At 40.5% G+C, this 17,396-nt stretch overlaps 2 protein-coding genes across 3 annotated transcripts in view; one reads left to right on the top strand and one right to left on the bottom strand.

Moving 5' to 3' along the window:
• LOC129714201 (ras-related protein ORAB-1-like) overlaps positions 1–7,117 on the top strand; it is a 30,242-nt gene extending 23,125 nt beyond the window's left edge. Inside the window, exons 5-6 of the mRNA XM_055663725.1 lie at positions 165–296; positions 3,232–7,117. Coding sequence (XP_055519700.1) covers positions 165–296; positions 3,232–3,432 — 333 coding nt within the window. The 3' untranslated portion in view covers positions 3,433–7,117. The remainder of the gene's footprint in view (positions 1–164; positions 297–3,231) is intronic.
• A 3,953-nt stretch (positions 7,118–11,070) lies between these two features.
• The window catches only part of LOC129714193 (adenosine deaminase domain-containing protein 1-like), a 33,837-nt gene continuing 27,511 nt past the window's right edge, over positions 11,071–17,396 (bottom strand). For both annotated transcript variants that reach the window (XM_055663712.1, XM_055663711.1), the window contains exons 11-12: positions 15,262–15,394; positions 11,071–12,482 (exon numbers count right to left, since the gene is read on the bottom strand). In XM_055663712.1, the coding sequence (XP_055519687.1) occupies positions 12,372–12,482; positions 15,262–15,394 (244 nt within the window). In that variant the 3' untranslated portion in view covers positions 11,071–12,371. The remainder of the gene's footprint in view (positions 12,483–15,261; positions 15,395–17,396) is intronic.

Here is a 17,396-nt window from a genome sequence, read left to right as displayed (position 1 = left end):
AAATTCCTATCTCCCAGTAGACTACAATGTGCTATGGTTGATGCATACAATACCAGGAAATGAACCCTAGGATGCAACTTGCCAGCTTTTCAGGAAAGTTCAATGCTTGAATTTTAGATGTGCTATGATAATACAGTAATTCCTGATCTCTCCCACATCTGCAGGATTCCTTTAATAATGTCAAGCAGTGGCTGGAAGAAATAGCTCGTTACGCAAGTGAAAATGTGAACAAATTGCTTGTGGGGAATAAATGCGACTTGACTAGTAAGAAGGTGGTGGATTATACTACAGCGAAGGTATATACACTCTTTTGAGCCATGGCTTTGTGTTAAAAACTTCAATAGTGTATTTTATGGATTTGGTCAATTTTAAATTGTGAACTAGTTATTAGATTGTATTATTAGTTATTTAGGCACCAACTAAAGTACAATCTTAATGTCTGGCTTTTTGTGCAATTAATTTTCTATCAGTAACCAGATTTATCTCCCACCTATCCTCTATGGGGAAAGCCTCCAAGCTGCTTGTTGGCTATAGAAACATATAAAATTATCTTATAGAAACGTATATAATTCTGAAGTGATTGGACAGGCTAGATGTGGGGAAAATGTTCCCGATGTTGGGAGTCCAGAACCAGAGGTCACAGTTTAAGAATAAGGGGTAGGCCATTTAGAACTGAGATGAGGAAAAACTTTTTCATCCAGAGAGTTGTGAATCTGAGGAATTCTCTGCCACAGAAGGCAGTGGAGGCCAATTCACTGGATGTATTCAAGGGAGAGTTAGATATAGTTCTTGGGGCTAACGGAATTGAGGGATGTGGGGAGAAAGCAGGAACGGGGTACTGATTTGGGATGATCAGCCATGATCATATTGAATGACAGTGCTAGCTCGAAGGGCCAAATGGCTTACTCCGGCACCTATTTTCTATGTTTCTAATGGTGGCAAAATGTTCAAAATAGTTGAATTATTATCTATGTGGAGAAGCAGAGTTATTCTGATCCTGTAGGGTATAACGTTGAAGGATGGACTACACAATCCACACAGTAACAGATCTTGGCTGCAAATCTGATTAAAAAGGAAGCATTGATCACCCCAGCGTTAAGAACCTGTTGTGCTGACAAGGTGGTAAACATTCAAATATCCAACAGTAAAAGGCTGCTCTTGCAGAATAGACAATTGTGCAATAAAAATGTGAGCCAATTCAGTTGCTAAATGAATTGTGAAAACTTCCAGAAAGTAGTGCTTGGTATCGTTCCAACGTTTGAGACGTAGCTTGAGTTTTGACAAGGAGGCCAAAGGTGGGTGTGGACGCAATCAAACTACAAATGATTAGAGTAGAGCATATCTTGCTCTATATGGCTCGCACTCTGGTGCACATTAGCTTACATTTGGCATTGTTCTGATCTCTATGCAATATTCCAGCAAGCTATTGAAAGCGATTTTAATGTAATATCCTTGTGATGTTGTGCAAAACTTACAGTGATATTACAAATGCAAATTGAATTTCAAGAATACTTGGATTTATTAATATTCTATAGTGCAGAGGCCACATGTTACTTCACACCCAATAGGGGGGTGGGAGATTGCAACCTTCACGTGGTCCGCCCTGTTTGGACAAATGCAACCCAGCGCGCACAATCAAAGAAGATCAAATAGAACAAGTTGTCCGCCAACTTTAGACTGTGCACGCCACACGCAAGAAGAAGAAGACGCCCAACAGGGCTAAATCTATTTTTCTGTTCTATAATCAGCCGTTTCTGGAGTAAACTCAAAAGCTTTTCTAAATCTTTTAACTTGTATATTAAAGTTTTAAATTTCTTCAGTAGCAAAAACTACCTCAGATTCAGATTCAATTTTAATTGTCATTGTCAGTGTACAGTACAGAGACAACGAAATGCATTTAGCTGAAGAGTCGCGTTGCTGACTCACGGCACCACAGACCTGGGTTCGATCCTGACCTTGGGTGCTGTCTGTGTTGAGTTTGCACATTCTTCCTGGGACCACGCGGGTTTCCTCCGGGTGCTCCAAATTCTTCCAAAAGGCTTGCTGGTTTGTGGGTGAACTAGTTTCTGTAAATTGCCCCTACTATGTGCTTTGGAGTGGATGAGATACTGGGACTACTAGTGTAAACAGGTGATCGGTGGTCAGCATGGACTCGGTGGAATAAAGGGTCTGTTTCCATGCTGAATCTCTGAAATTAAATATGTCCAGAGACGACAGCAGTCTGGGCAGGAACTTGCTAAATGCTGGCTTCTGAACCAGGAAATATCTATTGAGAGGAATAGCAAGGCAGTTCAATTCTTGATGTAGTGACTTTTGAATGTAGTAAAAGTTCAAGCCTAGATAAACTCCTTGGATTGGAGGTCCAAAGTTGTGCTTCCCCAGGGCCTGGAACACAATGAACAGATCCTGTTGTTCATTCCATTGAATTATCGACTTTAATAGAAACATAGAATATAGGTACAGGAGTAGGCCATTCGGCCCTTCGAGCCTGCATTGCCATTCAATATGATCATGGCTGATCATCCAACTCTGTATCCTGTACCTGCCTTCTCTCTATACCCCCTGATCCCTTTAGCCACAAGGGGCACATCTAACTCCCTCTTAAATATAGCCAATGAACAGGCCTCAACGAACCTTCTGTGGCAGAGAATTCCAGAGATTCACCACTCTCTGTGTGAAAAATGTTTTTTTCATCTTGGTCCTAAAAGATTTCACCCTTTATCCTTAAACTGTGACCCCTTGTTCTGGACTTCCCCAACATTGGGAACAATCTTCCTGCATCTAGCCTGTCCAACCCCTTAAGAATTTTGTAAGTTTCTGTAAGATCCCCCCTCAATCTTCTAAATTCTAGCGAGTACAAGCCGAGTCTATCCAGTCTTTCTTCATATTAAAGTCCTGCCATCCCAGAAATAGAAACATAGAAACATAGACATTAGGTGCAGGAGTAGGCCATTCGGCCCTTCGAGCCTGCACCGCCATTCAATATGATCATGGCTGATCATCCAACTCAGTATCCCGTACCTGCCTTCTCTCCATACCCCCTGATCCCCTTAGCCACAAGGGCCACATCTAACTCCCTCTTAAATATAGCCAATGAACTGGCCTCAACTACCCTCTGTGGCAGAGAGTTCCAGAGATTCACCACTCTCTGTGTGAAAAAATAATATATGGCTTTCTAATTATTTGGAAAATATAAAGGTGACAAACATTTTTTTTCCCTTTCTCTTCAAGGAGTATGCTGACTCTCTTCAAATCCCATTTTTGGAAACGAGCGCAAAAAATGCCACCAACGTTGAACAGGCATTTGTGACGATGGCTGCCGAGATCAAGAATCGGATGGGGACTGGACCAACACACAACGATGAGAAGTCCAATATCCGAATCCAGAGCACTCCCTTAAAGCAAGGCAGTGGTGGTGGCGGCTGCTGCTAAGGGCAGGAAAGTGGCAGAGACAGATCCATTCCTCTTGCACAGTATATTGAAACTACAGCATTCGTCTCCTGAGCAGTAATGGTTTTAAAATAATTGCCCATTGATTTGTGCCCATTCTTGGCAGATCCATTCTGACCAAATGGACATGAGACCAATTGGAATTTCCAGGAAAATTTGTCTTAGTTAACACGTCTTAATTTCTTGTCTACTGTTTTGAAACACTTGGATTGTAAGATATTTTGTAGTATTCAATTTCTCCCTTGTCTCTTTTTTTTTTTTCCCCCTTCCCACAAAGGTCTTGTTGCACTGGGGTCAAGACTAACTAGACACCTGAGAGCCACGGTTAAGGTTCAGTCACACCCCTACCTACCCTTTAGTGCAAAGTTGTGGAATTAAGTGAAGGAAAGTGAAATGCACAAAAAAAATGTGGTTGACTTTTATCTGGGAATGAGCCTTTTGCATGTCGGTATAGTTGTGTCAGGAAATATTTAAAATTTGGCAGATGTGCAGAATGGACTCATTTGCAGTAAAGTGACTCATCTTAAAACATTATCTTCCTGTACTTAACCAATTTAAATAGTTTATCTGCATACTTGTAAATGCTAAACACCCGTCTTGAGTGTCTGATTCTCCTGGGAAGCATTGTAACCGATCTTGCAGCATCTACACACATTGAGTCTAGCTAGGCAGTGTATAAAGGGCCAAACTGGCTGTTGATTATTGACTGTAACATTGAGTTGGTTGCTCTACCATTCTTTGCTGTTGTAACATCTATTTGCTCATTGCAGTATGGATATCCAGTATATTGTTCAGCCTTCCCACTAACATTACTACTTTAACCACTTTGTAAAATTTTACATTGCTCAAACCCTACAATGTGAAAGAAGTTGAATGTCCACGTTGTATTTAAGCTAACATGGGGTGACGTGGTGTTGAATGGACCAAGTGCAACCAGCCGGCTCTTGAAAGATTACAGATAATACGTGTCGGGCAAATGTCTTGCCCGAATTAGTTTTCATGTAGGTCAAGTCTCGATGTTTGTCGCAGGTGAGTGGAGAAAGCAAGGGAAATAATCAAGTTTGTGGGTGAATTGAATGCTTGGAAAGGCTGGGAAGCTGGGTGGTAAAATCTGAGGCTCACACTGACAAACCTGTTTGACTTCCTTTCACTATCGGGCATGAATCCAACTGCTCATGGTTACTGCACCAAATCTTGCAGCATCTCGGGTAATGATTCTGATTGGCATTAGCAGTTCTCATTGAATTTGATCCATTATGGTGGGCTGTTGTAAAACACTGAATATTATTGACATCTGTCCCAATTGTACCACTGATAACTGGCTTTATTTCCAATCCCATGCTGGACCACGCACCTGCCACCAAATTTTATTTCTAGAAGGTTTGTAGGTAAATAGAAAAACTAGTGAACTGAATGTTGGAATTTTTTGTGGTGCAGTGTTCTGGTGCAGATTTGTTGTTTAAAATGTTAATGCATGCAAGTTACCAGTTCACCTGTACTATAGATGTGTCCTTGAGCATAACATTCATGTCTGGGTATTGTTTCCATGGGTATGTCTGTTAAGTTTCATTTTTCCTATTGATTTTTACTTTGTGTGGGCCAAACATTACATTTGACCATCAAAATGTAAGCATCACTAGTACATAACCCTATCTTTTGTGCAGATGTCTGGTGGTATGTCAAGGTATCAACTTGGTTCAAGCCTGTACTCTCCTCACCCTCTCCAATTTATTCTGAGACTTCACTGGAACACTTGTATGGCAATGCCACTTTGCGTGGTCATTTGCAAATGGGGCTTTAAACTGCTTGTGGAAAGAGCCACAAACCAGTAGGTTGTGAATCTGCCATTTGTCATTTTTGGTTAAAGGCTAAATCTATTCCCAGATCCTGATGTGCCTTCAGAAATTGTTGTTATTGGATTTGAATTACCAGTTCACATCATGTTTTAATTGAATTTGATACTTCAATTCGTATTTCAAATTACAACTAATTGTCATTTTTTTTTGTTGGTGCAAGTATGCTGGGCTGAGGTACAAAGTTTATTTTGCATGGGATCTATTTGCTTTGGATATTTAAACCGTCTAACTTCACCTGGATTACCTTCACGGTTTTAATAGTACTGGTATTTGCATCACACTGGCTTACCCATTGAATAATTTATACCTGTATATTTTGGGAGGGTTTTATGAAATGCTCCTCACTGTTCCCACAGCACAACTTACATGCAGCAAGAATTTGGGCCTTGGGCATATATTTAACATTCAAAAATGTGCTTGACCATAGCCCAGACAACTAACTTCACTCATCTTGAAGCTATTAGAAATGTCTTCATTTGTACAATTGTTCTTGATTGACTATTTATGAATAAGTTATCATTTTAAAGTTTTAATTAGTTCCAGGTTGTGACTTTACTGTAGTTTATCACAGCCCCGCAAGTTTCAGGACCCCACCCCCCTCAAGGCCTGATGTAGGTTCAGCTGTTTGTGGTGTCAAACTCTATTCTGTGTACTTGTCTAAACGGGCCAGATTTAAACACTTCTGATCACATTGCAACACTTATTAGCTGCAACAAATGGTTCCTATAATCTTGAATTTGATTTTGTTTTTCACCCTTTCACTCTTGTTCACAATAATATATACTCGCTGCATTTGGCATTAAATAGATAACAGATATAATATTGTAGGCAATGCCTTTTTATTGGGCAGGTAATGTTAGTGATTGATTTAACACCAATTTCCTGCCACTCTGCACTATAGTACCACTTTATTTGTTCAGTGTATTTCAGTCTCTTTTAGGCTACAGTATTGGGAATGATACCAAGGTGGAAATTTGCATAAAGTGTCCATTGCTTGGCTGACTGATGCTGGGAGTCGTGATCAGACTGTCACCAATCTCCTTTGTCCAGCATGCACACACATCTAAGCCAAACCCTGATGACATACCTGTTGTACCTGAGCTTGCATGTCCAGAAATTGCAAGTATTTCCAGACTTTAAGGAACTTGCAATCTTACTCAGAAGTTTGATTTTCTGGTTTAATCTACTCCACTAAATCATCAACATTGATATTTAAAGGACCTTGAGAATTGTTATCTAAGTGAATACTGAACATTTGGGAAATGAATGTTGTCTGTTGCTTTGACTAGATATCTAGCTCTAAATTTTATTGTTCTAGACATATGCACTGAATTAAATCTCCAATGTTGATAGTTTAGATTTTGGATCCTTGTTTGTGATCCCAGCTCCTTTACCAGCTGTGTCTGGGCATTGGTTCAATTGTTGCCGTGTATCAACAATAGCCCAAGCTACCAAATCCTACCCTGGTTTAAAATTCCAGTAGTTGACTTGTGATGGGCTATGTTGGTGGTTTCTAAACTCAACAGATCAATAGTGTGCCACTGGGCTTTACCAGCTGTGGCAATTTCCCTTCTGTTGTTCTGGAAGTTAAAATCCATAAATGAAGCATTGGTAATGTACATGTGGACTCTCTCTTCTCTGCTCCCCCCCACCCCCTGACTTTGAGTTGGTGTGTTTGTCTGTGGCTATCCTCTGCATAATCTGTAAAATGACTTGTCCTTAAACTTTTGAAGATGGAGACCACCTTTCTTGGATTTCTTGTTGTTGATGCTGCTGTCTGTGGAGATTGAAATAAAGTCTACTTCCCTCTTGCTGGTTGTTTATTATTCTGCAACGAAACCTGATGCTTTTTATTTTTCCAACACCGAACAATCTTTCCATTGTGTGTGAACACACAAGCCAGCATTGTGCTGCCCTTGGTATTAAAAGCCCTCTTGGCTTTTATTGCTGAACATTTTCATCAGTGCTTTGGACCTTGTTGAACTCTATGCTATGAATGCTGCACATTATTGATTTATGGGGCTCACTTGCTAGTTCAGCAGTCTTTGCACTGAACAATCCCAGTTGTTATATGGTGTATTACACCTGAGCAGTGAACAATGTATTACACCCGAGCAGTGAGTCCTATCTATGTAGGCCATTTGGCCCTTCGAGCCTGCACTGCCATTCAATATGATCATGGCGGACCATCCAACTCGGTATCCCGTACCTGCCTTCTCTCCATACCCCCTAATCCCTTTAGCCACATCTAACCCCCTCTTAAATATAGCCAATGAACTGGCCTCAACTACCTTCTGTGGCAGAGAGTTCCACAGATTCACCACTCTCTGTGTGAAAAATGTTTTTCTCATCTAGGTCCTAAATGATTTCCCCTTTATCCTTAAACTGTGATCCCTTGTCCTGGACTTCCCCAACATCGGGAACAATCTTCCTGCATCTAGCCTGTCCATCCCCTTAAGAATTTTGTAAGTTTCTATAAGATTCACAACAATTTGCTTTTTGCCCTAGAAAAAATGGATTAACCACTATCTTGTAGCAAGAGACTGTTTGGTTAAGTGGCAGAAGATCTCCATAGTTTCAAGCAAGGATCTACTTGTTTTGTAGAGTGTTATGATTGGAAATATTAATAACCAAGGAAAGACCTTTCTGAGGAACAAGGAGCAAGAGCATGGGTCAAGTCTTAAATTAATAGTTCTCATCTGTATGGCAGTGGCTATTTAGTTGAACTAGGAATGGCTGGGTGGAATTCTTGAACAGTTTACCAAGATGGATAATTGCCCTGGATCTGACATGCATTGCAGGCTATTATGGGAGATTTGGGGATTTTCAAATCGCATCTGTCATGTGGAGGCTAGATAAGTGGAGGACATTCTGATTCATTTACCCCTGAATTGGATCTCTAATTATAGGCTTGTGGGTCAATTGGGGGGAAATATTGCAGTGAGAAATGAAATGCATACAGATTAATCAAAGATGATCAGTGTGACTTTAAATGGAGATCCAATGTGAAACTGAGGGAATTAAATGAGGGTATGTGGTTGTAATCTACAGGGACTTCAGTAAGGCTTATTCACAAGGTCCCACAGAGGGACACTGGTCCACAAGATTAAACTGTGTGGGATCCAGGGCAACATGTCACATTGTATTCACCAGGTAATTACAGGATAACCAACTGGACATTGGGCAACTTGTTGGAAAACTTGAGTAGTATATTTGCAAAGCTCATCTAACCATCTGTACTGTTGAATAGCCTGTTTGCTCAAGTGTATATTAGTGGCAATCTCATGGTTAATACTGGTATTTAAAGTCTTAATCCATTAGGATCATGCATGGCTCAACTAGACAATATTCTTGTTTGCTACATATTGGTCAGATGCCCTTTGTAGGTGGGAAGAAAATATAATTACAGATTTCCTTTATTGTCATTCAGACCGAAGTCTGAACGAAATTTTGTGCCTGCAGTCAGGTACTACAATTTATAGCAGTTCTCTGTTCCACCTTCCAATGAGGGCTTTAGGGAAGGCCATGGCCAAACTTCCTCATGTAGTAATAGATAAAAATTGTTAAGTAGTTGAGATACTTGTCATCAGCTGTTAAGTTATCAAATATAATGCAGCACCAGCAAGGATATTTTCTGATTGACAAGTTACCAATTTTTAAAGTTATTAGTCAAGGATAACAAACATTCAACTGAGGGAAAGGATCCATATAATCAACACATCTCACATTAGTCTTGCTTGTATACTTTAGATCTTGCGAAATTGGTTATGACATAGTTGGCACCTAAAATTAGGTACCACTGTATTGTTTTGTACTGTATTAACTTCTAATAAAATAAACAAACAAAAACAAAAAAACACTTGCAAAATTGGAGTGGGAGGAAGTTGTGCGCTATCTTGAACTGTCTGTGGTTGAGGCATAGAACTTGCTGCTTCTTTTAAAAGATCCCTGATTGAGTGCTACACTGTTGGAGGAATTGGTCAACCAAAAGAACATTGTTAGAATGGCAATAACACAAGGGGTTAAATAACTTGGGTGCTATATAATCCTAGTGTGCACCATTTGGTGCATCTTCTCACCTATAATTTGAGGGTGGCTTAACTCGGTTTGATTACATTACATGCTTGCTCCTGTTTTATGCACTGCTTTAGTATGTCATGAAGGGAAAGAATTAGTTACAACTTTGCAAACAGTTGTGCAAGAAATTTATAGCTGTTTTATGTGTCAAGCGCTCTGTGTCCCACCTTCCAATGAATTATAAATAGTTCATTGTTAAATTATTGAATAAATGATGAGCTATTCCATTAGGTCTGAGGTTTCTGTTTAATCCACCTTGCACTGTCCTACAATTCTATGAGCCTGGGCACAGAATATTTAAGCAATTAGACGTTTCAAAAAGCCTCTGCATGGAACAATTTTGACTGTTGGAGGGCGCATTTAAATTATAACCCAGTGCTGTCCTAGTTAGAATAGCCAGCATATTACACACTGTTAACATGGCCATGAGTTTTGTTTTTCAATTTATTTTTTATTAGAAGTCATGTACATACATCTTAATCATGATATGCAACATAATACATTGTGTACAACTGTTTTTGTTAAACTTTAACCAGTAAGAGAAAAAGAACAAGGATAGTAGTGAAGTGTAGTCCGCAGTAGTTGGCGTTAAATGAGTGATGATGGTTAAATAAACTGCGTGCTTGAAAGTGTGTATAAATAAACTGAAGGCCCCAAAGAGAAGAGGGCCTTAAGAAAAGAAAGGAAATAAGTAAAGAAACAAAAAAGAAAAGGAATGTGCCTAATTCATAACAATTCACACCCATCACCTAGTTCTAAAACAATTACTTATGGCCATGAGTTTTAAAAATAGTATTGGTTTCTTAGAATTAAAGCTAGCCTTTAATTAGGTACTCTTGAATCTTTAGTTACTATCTTTAATTACCATGGCAATAGGTGGCAGGTGCTAATTGATCTGGACCAAGTGAGCCCAAGCAAAATAAAATGGTGTTGTATACGAGCAACATCACCTGTCATGCCTGATGGATTCTGATGGGTTTCCAGCAACACACACAGAGTGGGCAACTCTGCCCTACTCCAAACTTTATGGGTAAAGTGTTTCCCACCCATTCACATAGACCAGTAGAATCCAATCCTGTATCCTTCCCTCAAAGCATGATCTGGAGAGCAGGTCGTCGTGGATTTATGTAATGTCCTGTCAAACATCTTCACCTGGGCCAAGCAGATGATATCCACAAGCAATGATTCAGATTTTCTAGTCCACAAACAGACATGATCCAACTGGTGATAACTGCTGCAATCGACATTCAGTGCAGCAGTTTTTCCATTCCTGATGACTGCCTCATGGATTCCCTACAATGAAAGCATTGCACACTTCCAGGAGGCCTGCAGGCATCCAGTTCCACAGACCCAAACACGACTTAACTGGGTGGTTTTGTTGCCTCAGCCCAAACTCTGCATCAGATGATCTTGCTGCCACTTCAACTCCCGCGATTCCTCCTTCACCAACCTGAGATTTTGCAAACTTGTGGAATTGCTCAAGTATGTCTGACCCTCTTCCTTCCTGAATACGCATTATAGGATGAAGAACCTCCATGTTCCGCTTCAGTGCTTCTTTTTTTTTTTTTTTTTTTTTTCTGTTTCTTGTTTTTTGTGCTAAATTGTATGTATGCACTGAGTACGAGCAGCTTTCAGTTTCACTGTACATGTATAGTGACAATAAATGGCATATCTATATCTATTCTTATCTGTGCATCAGCAATCCCAAGAGTCTTCAGTTTTCCCAACCTGCTTAATCCCTTTTTAGTTCCTTGATTCTCGCTGGGGACAATAGCTAGATGTTCAACTGCTACACCCTGTGCCTGCCTTTTGCTCTTCCTCAAAGTGAGTCAACCTGAATGATTGAGTGGTCAGAAGAATACCAAAGTGATCTCAGTGGATCGGACCTGGGTGTTTTGGACACAGAAAATCTGTCCAGGATCAGGTAGAGTCATCTGGTGCCTTGGTGGTATGCTTCATCTGTTGGATTGCTGAAGATATCTCACACTTTTTTTGCATCTTTTACCGTTTTCATCAGCAGTCTGGATGTTCTGCTGGTTGGGGTCTAGCTGCAGTGATGATGCAGGCAAGAGTATCAGCAGGACATTGCCAGCCATTGGCCCTGCAATGGCCACATATACCTTGATTGGCCAGAGCAGAACGCTGCAAACTTCTCATCCTCCAGTGGAATTAATTATAATGATCACAGTGCCCATGACAGTGGAGCCAGTTAGTTATTTGTCCCCTGTCCAGCACAAAGATCCACCTCTGTCAGGAGGTGAAGCTTGTAAGATTGTCTTCATTGTTTAGTTTAGAGATGCATTGGAAAAAAAACAGGCCCTTCAGCCCACAACGACCCCTGCGTATTAACACTATCCGACTATTAGGGACAATTTACACATACACCAAGCCAATTAACTTACAAACTCCATACAGACAGCGCCCGTAGTTGGGATCGAACCTGGGTCTGTGAGGCAGCAACTCTACCTCTGTCCCACCGTGCCAACCATTGTCTTCCTCACCATTGATTTCAATGATCTTGCCCTGGAAGATTGGGCTCAGCAATCCGTCTCTCCCCTGCCAGCTAAGTCATCAGCTTGAATAAATATCTGGCTTATTCTTGTTCTAACATCCATGACTTTCACATGTTTGCACAACTGCTAGTGATGACAAATCTGCGTATCAAAACGCAAACAAGCAACAGAGGAGGAAGAAAAAAGCAATTTACCTTCCTTCAAAAATAAAGTCCAACACATCTAGTTCCTTGAAACCGCACTTTAATATTACAACTGAAATGTACAAAGCAAATAAAAAAAAAAAAAAAAATCAATTTCAGAAAGCAGTTGCATGATCTGAAAGCAAAATGAGATACACAAATTAAATAAGCATCGCTTGAAAAAGACACTGCCTGATCTTCAGACTAAGGCATTTCCAACATTCAGAATGATTTTTTTTTTTTTTAAACAAAAAAATAATAATCAGTTTAGTTTCTTTCTATCCCAGTGAGATCTATTTGCTGAAGTTGTCCACTAAACCTTTCTGTGGCCATGGCCCAGCTCCAGTGGATATGAAGTGGTAGTTCACAATGCCCTTGGCTTGTTGGTATTTTTTAGCTTCTTTCTGAAATGATTACAAAATAGGTCACTTGTCTAGACATGATATTCAATTTAAATCAAACAATAAATAATTGTAATAGCTGATATAATGCTAAGTTGCAGTAAAATTATTACAAAGATGTTACCAGGACTCAATGGACTGGGTTATAGGGAGGTTAGGCAGGCTAGGACATTAGTTCGTGAGCATGTGCGACTGAGGGGTGATCTAATATATATTAAATATAATATATCATTATATAAATGATATAATGAAATGAATAATAATTTATATGATTTTTATAATATATAAATCATTTTATCTATGATCTGGTGCAACAAATTGCAGTCTTCCAGGGTTAGGGAATTACATCCTGGATGGAAGATAGACACAAAATGTTGGAGTAACTCAGCAGGACAGGCAGCATCTCTGGAGAGAAGGAATGGGTGACGTTTTAGGTCGAGACCCTTCTTCAGACAGAGTCAGGGGAGGGAGAGATTCAGAGATAAGGAAGTGTAGGGTGTGAGAATGAGACATCAAGGGGGGGGAAGGGAATCAAGGAAAATGTAGAATAAATTATTAGCGAGAAGGTAACAACAAAGTAAACAGAGATAAGTAATTAGGGACAGTCAGACTGGTCAGAGAATTGCTAAAGAACCATCCTTTGGTAGTGGAAACAATGGTATGGAAAGCGATTATCCATTTATACTAGTCAATAATCTCTGAATCATAATGTCAAAAAGTACAATAATAGTCTATTGTAGTTCACAGCTTATGTAGTTGGAGTGTTTAATAGCCTGATGGCTGTAGGGAAGAAGCAGTTCCTGAACCTGGACATTGCAACAAAGGTGTTACAAGGGAAGTCAGTAAAAATGAGATTAAAAATCAATGTTTATAATTGGAAGGAAATTGATTTGTCCCACAGATAGGAGAGCACAATTCAGGTTTTATCTCGGATTAGTTTTTCCGAACTGCAAGTTACTGTGCCACACTGCACAAGAAATAGAGTTTCCTTGCAGGACCTCTACTTAAAGCAAAGGGGTTGCAGCTACAAGTTTACTGTTCGAGAGAACCTGCGTTCTTCACTTCACTGGGAGACAGCACAAGGACTGGTAATTCAAATTCTGAAGGAGGGTTTCGGCCCGAAACGTTGCCCATTTCCTTCGCTCCATAGGGCTACACCCGCTGAGTTTCTCCAGCTTTTTATGTACCCATGTAATTCAAATGATGAATTTAATTCTAAAACAATTTTCCTGCAAAAATCATGATACAGGGTTTGATATTACTCAGATTCCTGGGGGAAAAAAAGCGCATTTCTTTGAAATTTCTTGGGTCTTGATTTTTTGCTAAGTCTAAGCCTTTGCATGAGGGGAGTGCTTAAAATAGCTGTATTATTTAAAAGTGGTGACAGTGCTTGCAGATATAATTGACTTTCAAAGGATATTTGGACAAATATGGTTAGACAGGTTCAGAGGGATATGGACCAAATGTAGGGAAAGGGGACTAGCCCAGAACACCAACTTGGTCAGCAGGGCTGTTTCATGCTGTATAGCTCTATGACTCTAACTAGGGTTTTAAAAGCAAATAGATTGCAGGATCTTTAGCTGAGGAAGGCATCTTACAAGCTGTGCTAGGTGCTAGAACCCGGCAACTACAGCTGAACCGCCGCAAGTCATCCCTTGAAGACCAGAGGCTGGTAGAAGAGGAGAGGGAACTGGGGTCTGGCCTAGCGCGACTTCAAGGCCAGCTGTGGGTAGCTCCCCCGAGAACAAAGGTGGATGGGCAAGGAGAGGGACATCGGCTGTTGGTCAACCAAGTGAAGGCGTTGGTTGGAGGCCCCACAGCAGTGGGCACCGCTCATAACAACTGGAGCACGGACTAGACTTGGAAAATGGTGCCTCTTGCATGCGGGCTCTGTAGACTATTTTTGTACAACTGCTAATCAGAGGTGGTATGGTGATACTCTACTGCACTACTTACAAAAATGTTACTGTGTGTTTGCACTTTGCACATGTGACAATAAAGCACCATTGATCCATCATCTTGCAAATGGACTAAGGAAGGTATTGACATCCGAAATAATAAATCTCTCCCAGCTGTTTATGAAGAAAGGAAATCGTAAATCAGGAAGAGTGGTTTAGGGAATCGCACATGTTGTTAATTTCACTCTTTTCTCAGCTCTGTCATTTATTGGCAATCACGAGCCCAAAGTGCAGTTTCTGCAGATTCAAATAGAAATACACTAAGGAATACGTAATGAAAAATGAGTACAGATTTTTCAAACGGAACCGGTATTGCACTTGTGAAGTTCCAGGCAATGTTATTCTGCACTACAATATATGGGTTTTATATACCCTTCTAGTCCGTGCCGAACACACTCTCACCTAGTCCCATCTACCTGCACTCAGACCATAACGCCTCAATTCCTTTCCCGTACATATACCTATCCAATTTATTTTTAAATTATAAAATTGAACCTGCCTCCACCACTTCCACTGGAAGCTCATTCCACACAGCTACCACTCTCTGAGTAAAGATGTTCCCCCTCATGTTACCCCTAAACTTTTGTCCCTTAATTCTCAAATCATGTCCTCTTGTTTGAATCTTCCCTACTCTCAATGGAAAAAGCTTATCCACGTCAACTCTGTATATCCCTCTCATCATTTTAAAGACCTCTATCAAGTCTCCCCCTTGATTATGGATTCTTGTCTTTTCCTTCACTTCAAAAATATTCATTTTCTGTTTGTTTAAATACTTAAGTGTAATGCTGTAGCTGTTCCTCTGCGAACACTAGAAATCGGTTTACCTTGGCTTCATGACATGTTGACCACTCCAGTAACTCTGGTCTATCCATTGCTTTTGCTAAACGTTGAAAGGACCAAAACATGGCAGCCTTGCACAAACGACTGGCACTGTTGATTCCGTTCTTAAAAGGGGAACTAAGGTAGTATGGAGAAACAATTTAAAGCTAAACTCACTTAGAAATTAGAAACAGCTATCCTATATTGCTCAATGATCACTTTATCAAGGTATTCTTATTCATCAATCATTGAGGTTTTTGTTTTACAAATACAGAAATTAACTTTCTGAAATACAAACTTAATAAAACATGCCTTTCATACAAGCGTTAATATTAGAGGATTTGCCATTCTGTAAGTTTCAGCAATCCTCCACATTAAGTTTCTAAAATGTAGATTGCAGATTACTTTAAAGTAGTCTTAAAGTGAAATTCAGTACATGTCACAAGTCAGTACCGATTTCCAACTCTGCACAACATACATTCTTATACATAGAAACATAGAAATTAGGTGCAGGAGTAGGCCATTCGGCCCTTCGAGCCTGCACCGCCATTCAATATGATCATGGCTGATCATCCAACTCGGTATCCCGTACCTGCCTTCTCTCCATACCCCCTGATCCCCTTAGCCACAAGGGCCACATCTAACTCCCTCTTAAATATAGCCAATGAACTGGCCTCAACTACCCTCTGTGGCAGAGAGTTCCAGAGATTCACCACTCTCTGTGTGAAAAAAGTTCTTCTCATCTCGGTTTTAAAGGATTTCCCCCTTATCCTTAAGAAATGCACATGATTATAGGGGTCGTAAACCATGGGGAAAGACCCATCCAGTCTGCAGTGACTATCAAGCACCCATTGACATCAATCCTACATCCATTTAAACTCTCCCCACATTCCCATCAAGCCTCCTGATTTTTCCATTTACTGGCATACCAGGATCAATTTATAGTGGATAATTAACATGCCAACACACATTATTAGGATGGGAGGGGAAAACAAACCAATGGGAAATCTTGCATGGACAGGGAGAAGCTGCCAATTCCATGCAGACAGCACTGGAGATGAAGATTGAAAATAATTGCTGGCTCACAGTCCCAGCCATCTACAAGCTGTGCTAATCTGTTCATCTTTTTTCTTGTGTTACTGTGTTGAAGATTAGGACATTATCACAAGGTACCCAGTTCATCTTTGGTTTAGCAATAATAATCCAGAAGAAACACCAAGTTGTCTCGGTCAATCCTAGATGCAGAGAGCACTATAGGTTCTAGATGCAGCCAGATAAAAATGCATTCCAATGACACTTCAATCAATCAATAATCACATCATGTCTACCTAGGTCTTTGTTTTTGCATCCAATCCTGTTAAATCAACAGACGTCACCTAGGCATTACAGTCTTTAGTTTAGAGATACAGTGTGGAAACGGGCCCTTTGGCCCACCAAGTCTGCGGGACCAGCTATCCTTGCATACTAACCCTAACCCTATGGATAATTTACAATTTTACTAAGCCTAGTAACCTAAAAACCTATACGTCTTTAGAATGTGGGAGGAAACCGGAGCAAACTAACGCAGGTTACGGGGAGAACATACAAACTCCATACAGACTGCATCTGTGTTCGGGATCAAACCCCGGTCTCCGGCGCTGTATTCGCTGTAAGGCAGCAACTCTATCGCTGAGCCAATGTGACTGCATGTTATTGTGAACTGAATGAGATGGAAGTGCTCGGTAATGTGCTTGAGAAATCAATATATACATTACTCCATGTAGTTAATGAGGCTTCAGCAACAGGCTTAGTTTAGAGATACAGCACGGAAACAGGCCGTTCGGCCCACTGATTCCATGCTGACCAGCGAGCAACTGTGCTGCCCTTAAAGTTGGCCACCGAGTCACCACATTTCTGGCACAGAGGGCACAGCAGTAGAGTTACTGGCTTACAGCGCCGGAGACCTGGGTTTGATCACAGATGCTGTCTGTATGGAGTTTAAACTTTCTCCCTGTGACTGTGTGGGTTTCCTCAGAGATCCTCGTTTTCCTCCCACTTTCCAAAAACGTACAGGTTTGTAGGTTAATTGGCTTTATACGAGTGTAAATTTGAGTGTTTGTAGGATAGTGTACATGTGCGGGGATCGCTGGCTGGTGCCGAC

This window comes from Leucoraja erinacea, chromosome 38 (assembly GCF_028641065.1).
Source record: "Leucoraja erinacea ecotype New England chromosome 38, Leri_hhj_1, whole genome shotgun sequence".
Lineage (NCBI taxonomy): Eukaryota > Metazoa > Chordata > Chondrichthyes > Rajiformes > Rajidae > Leucoraja > Leucoraja erinaceus.
This window is presented reverse-complemented; position numbering and strand designations above follow the sequence as displayed.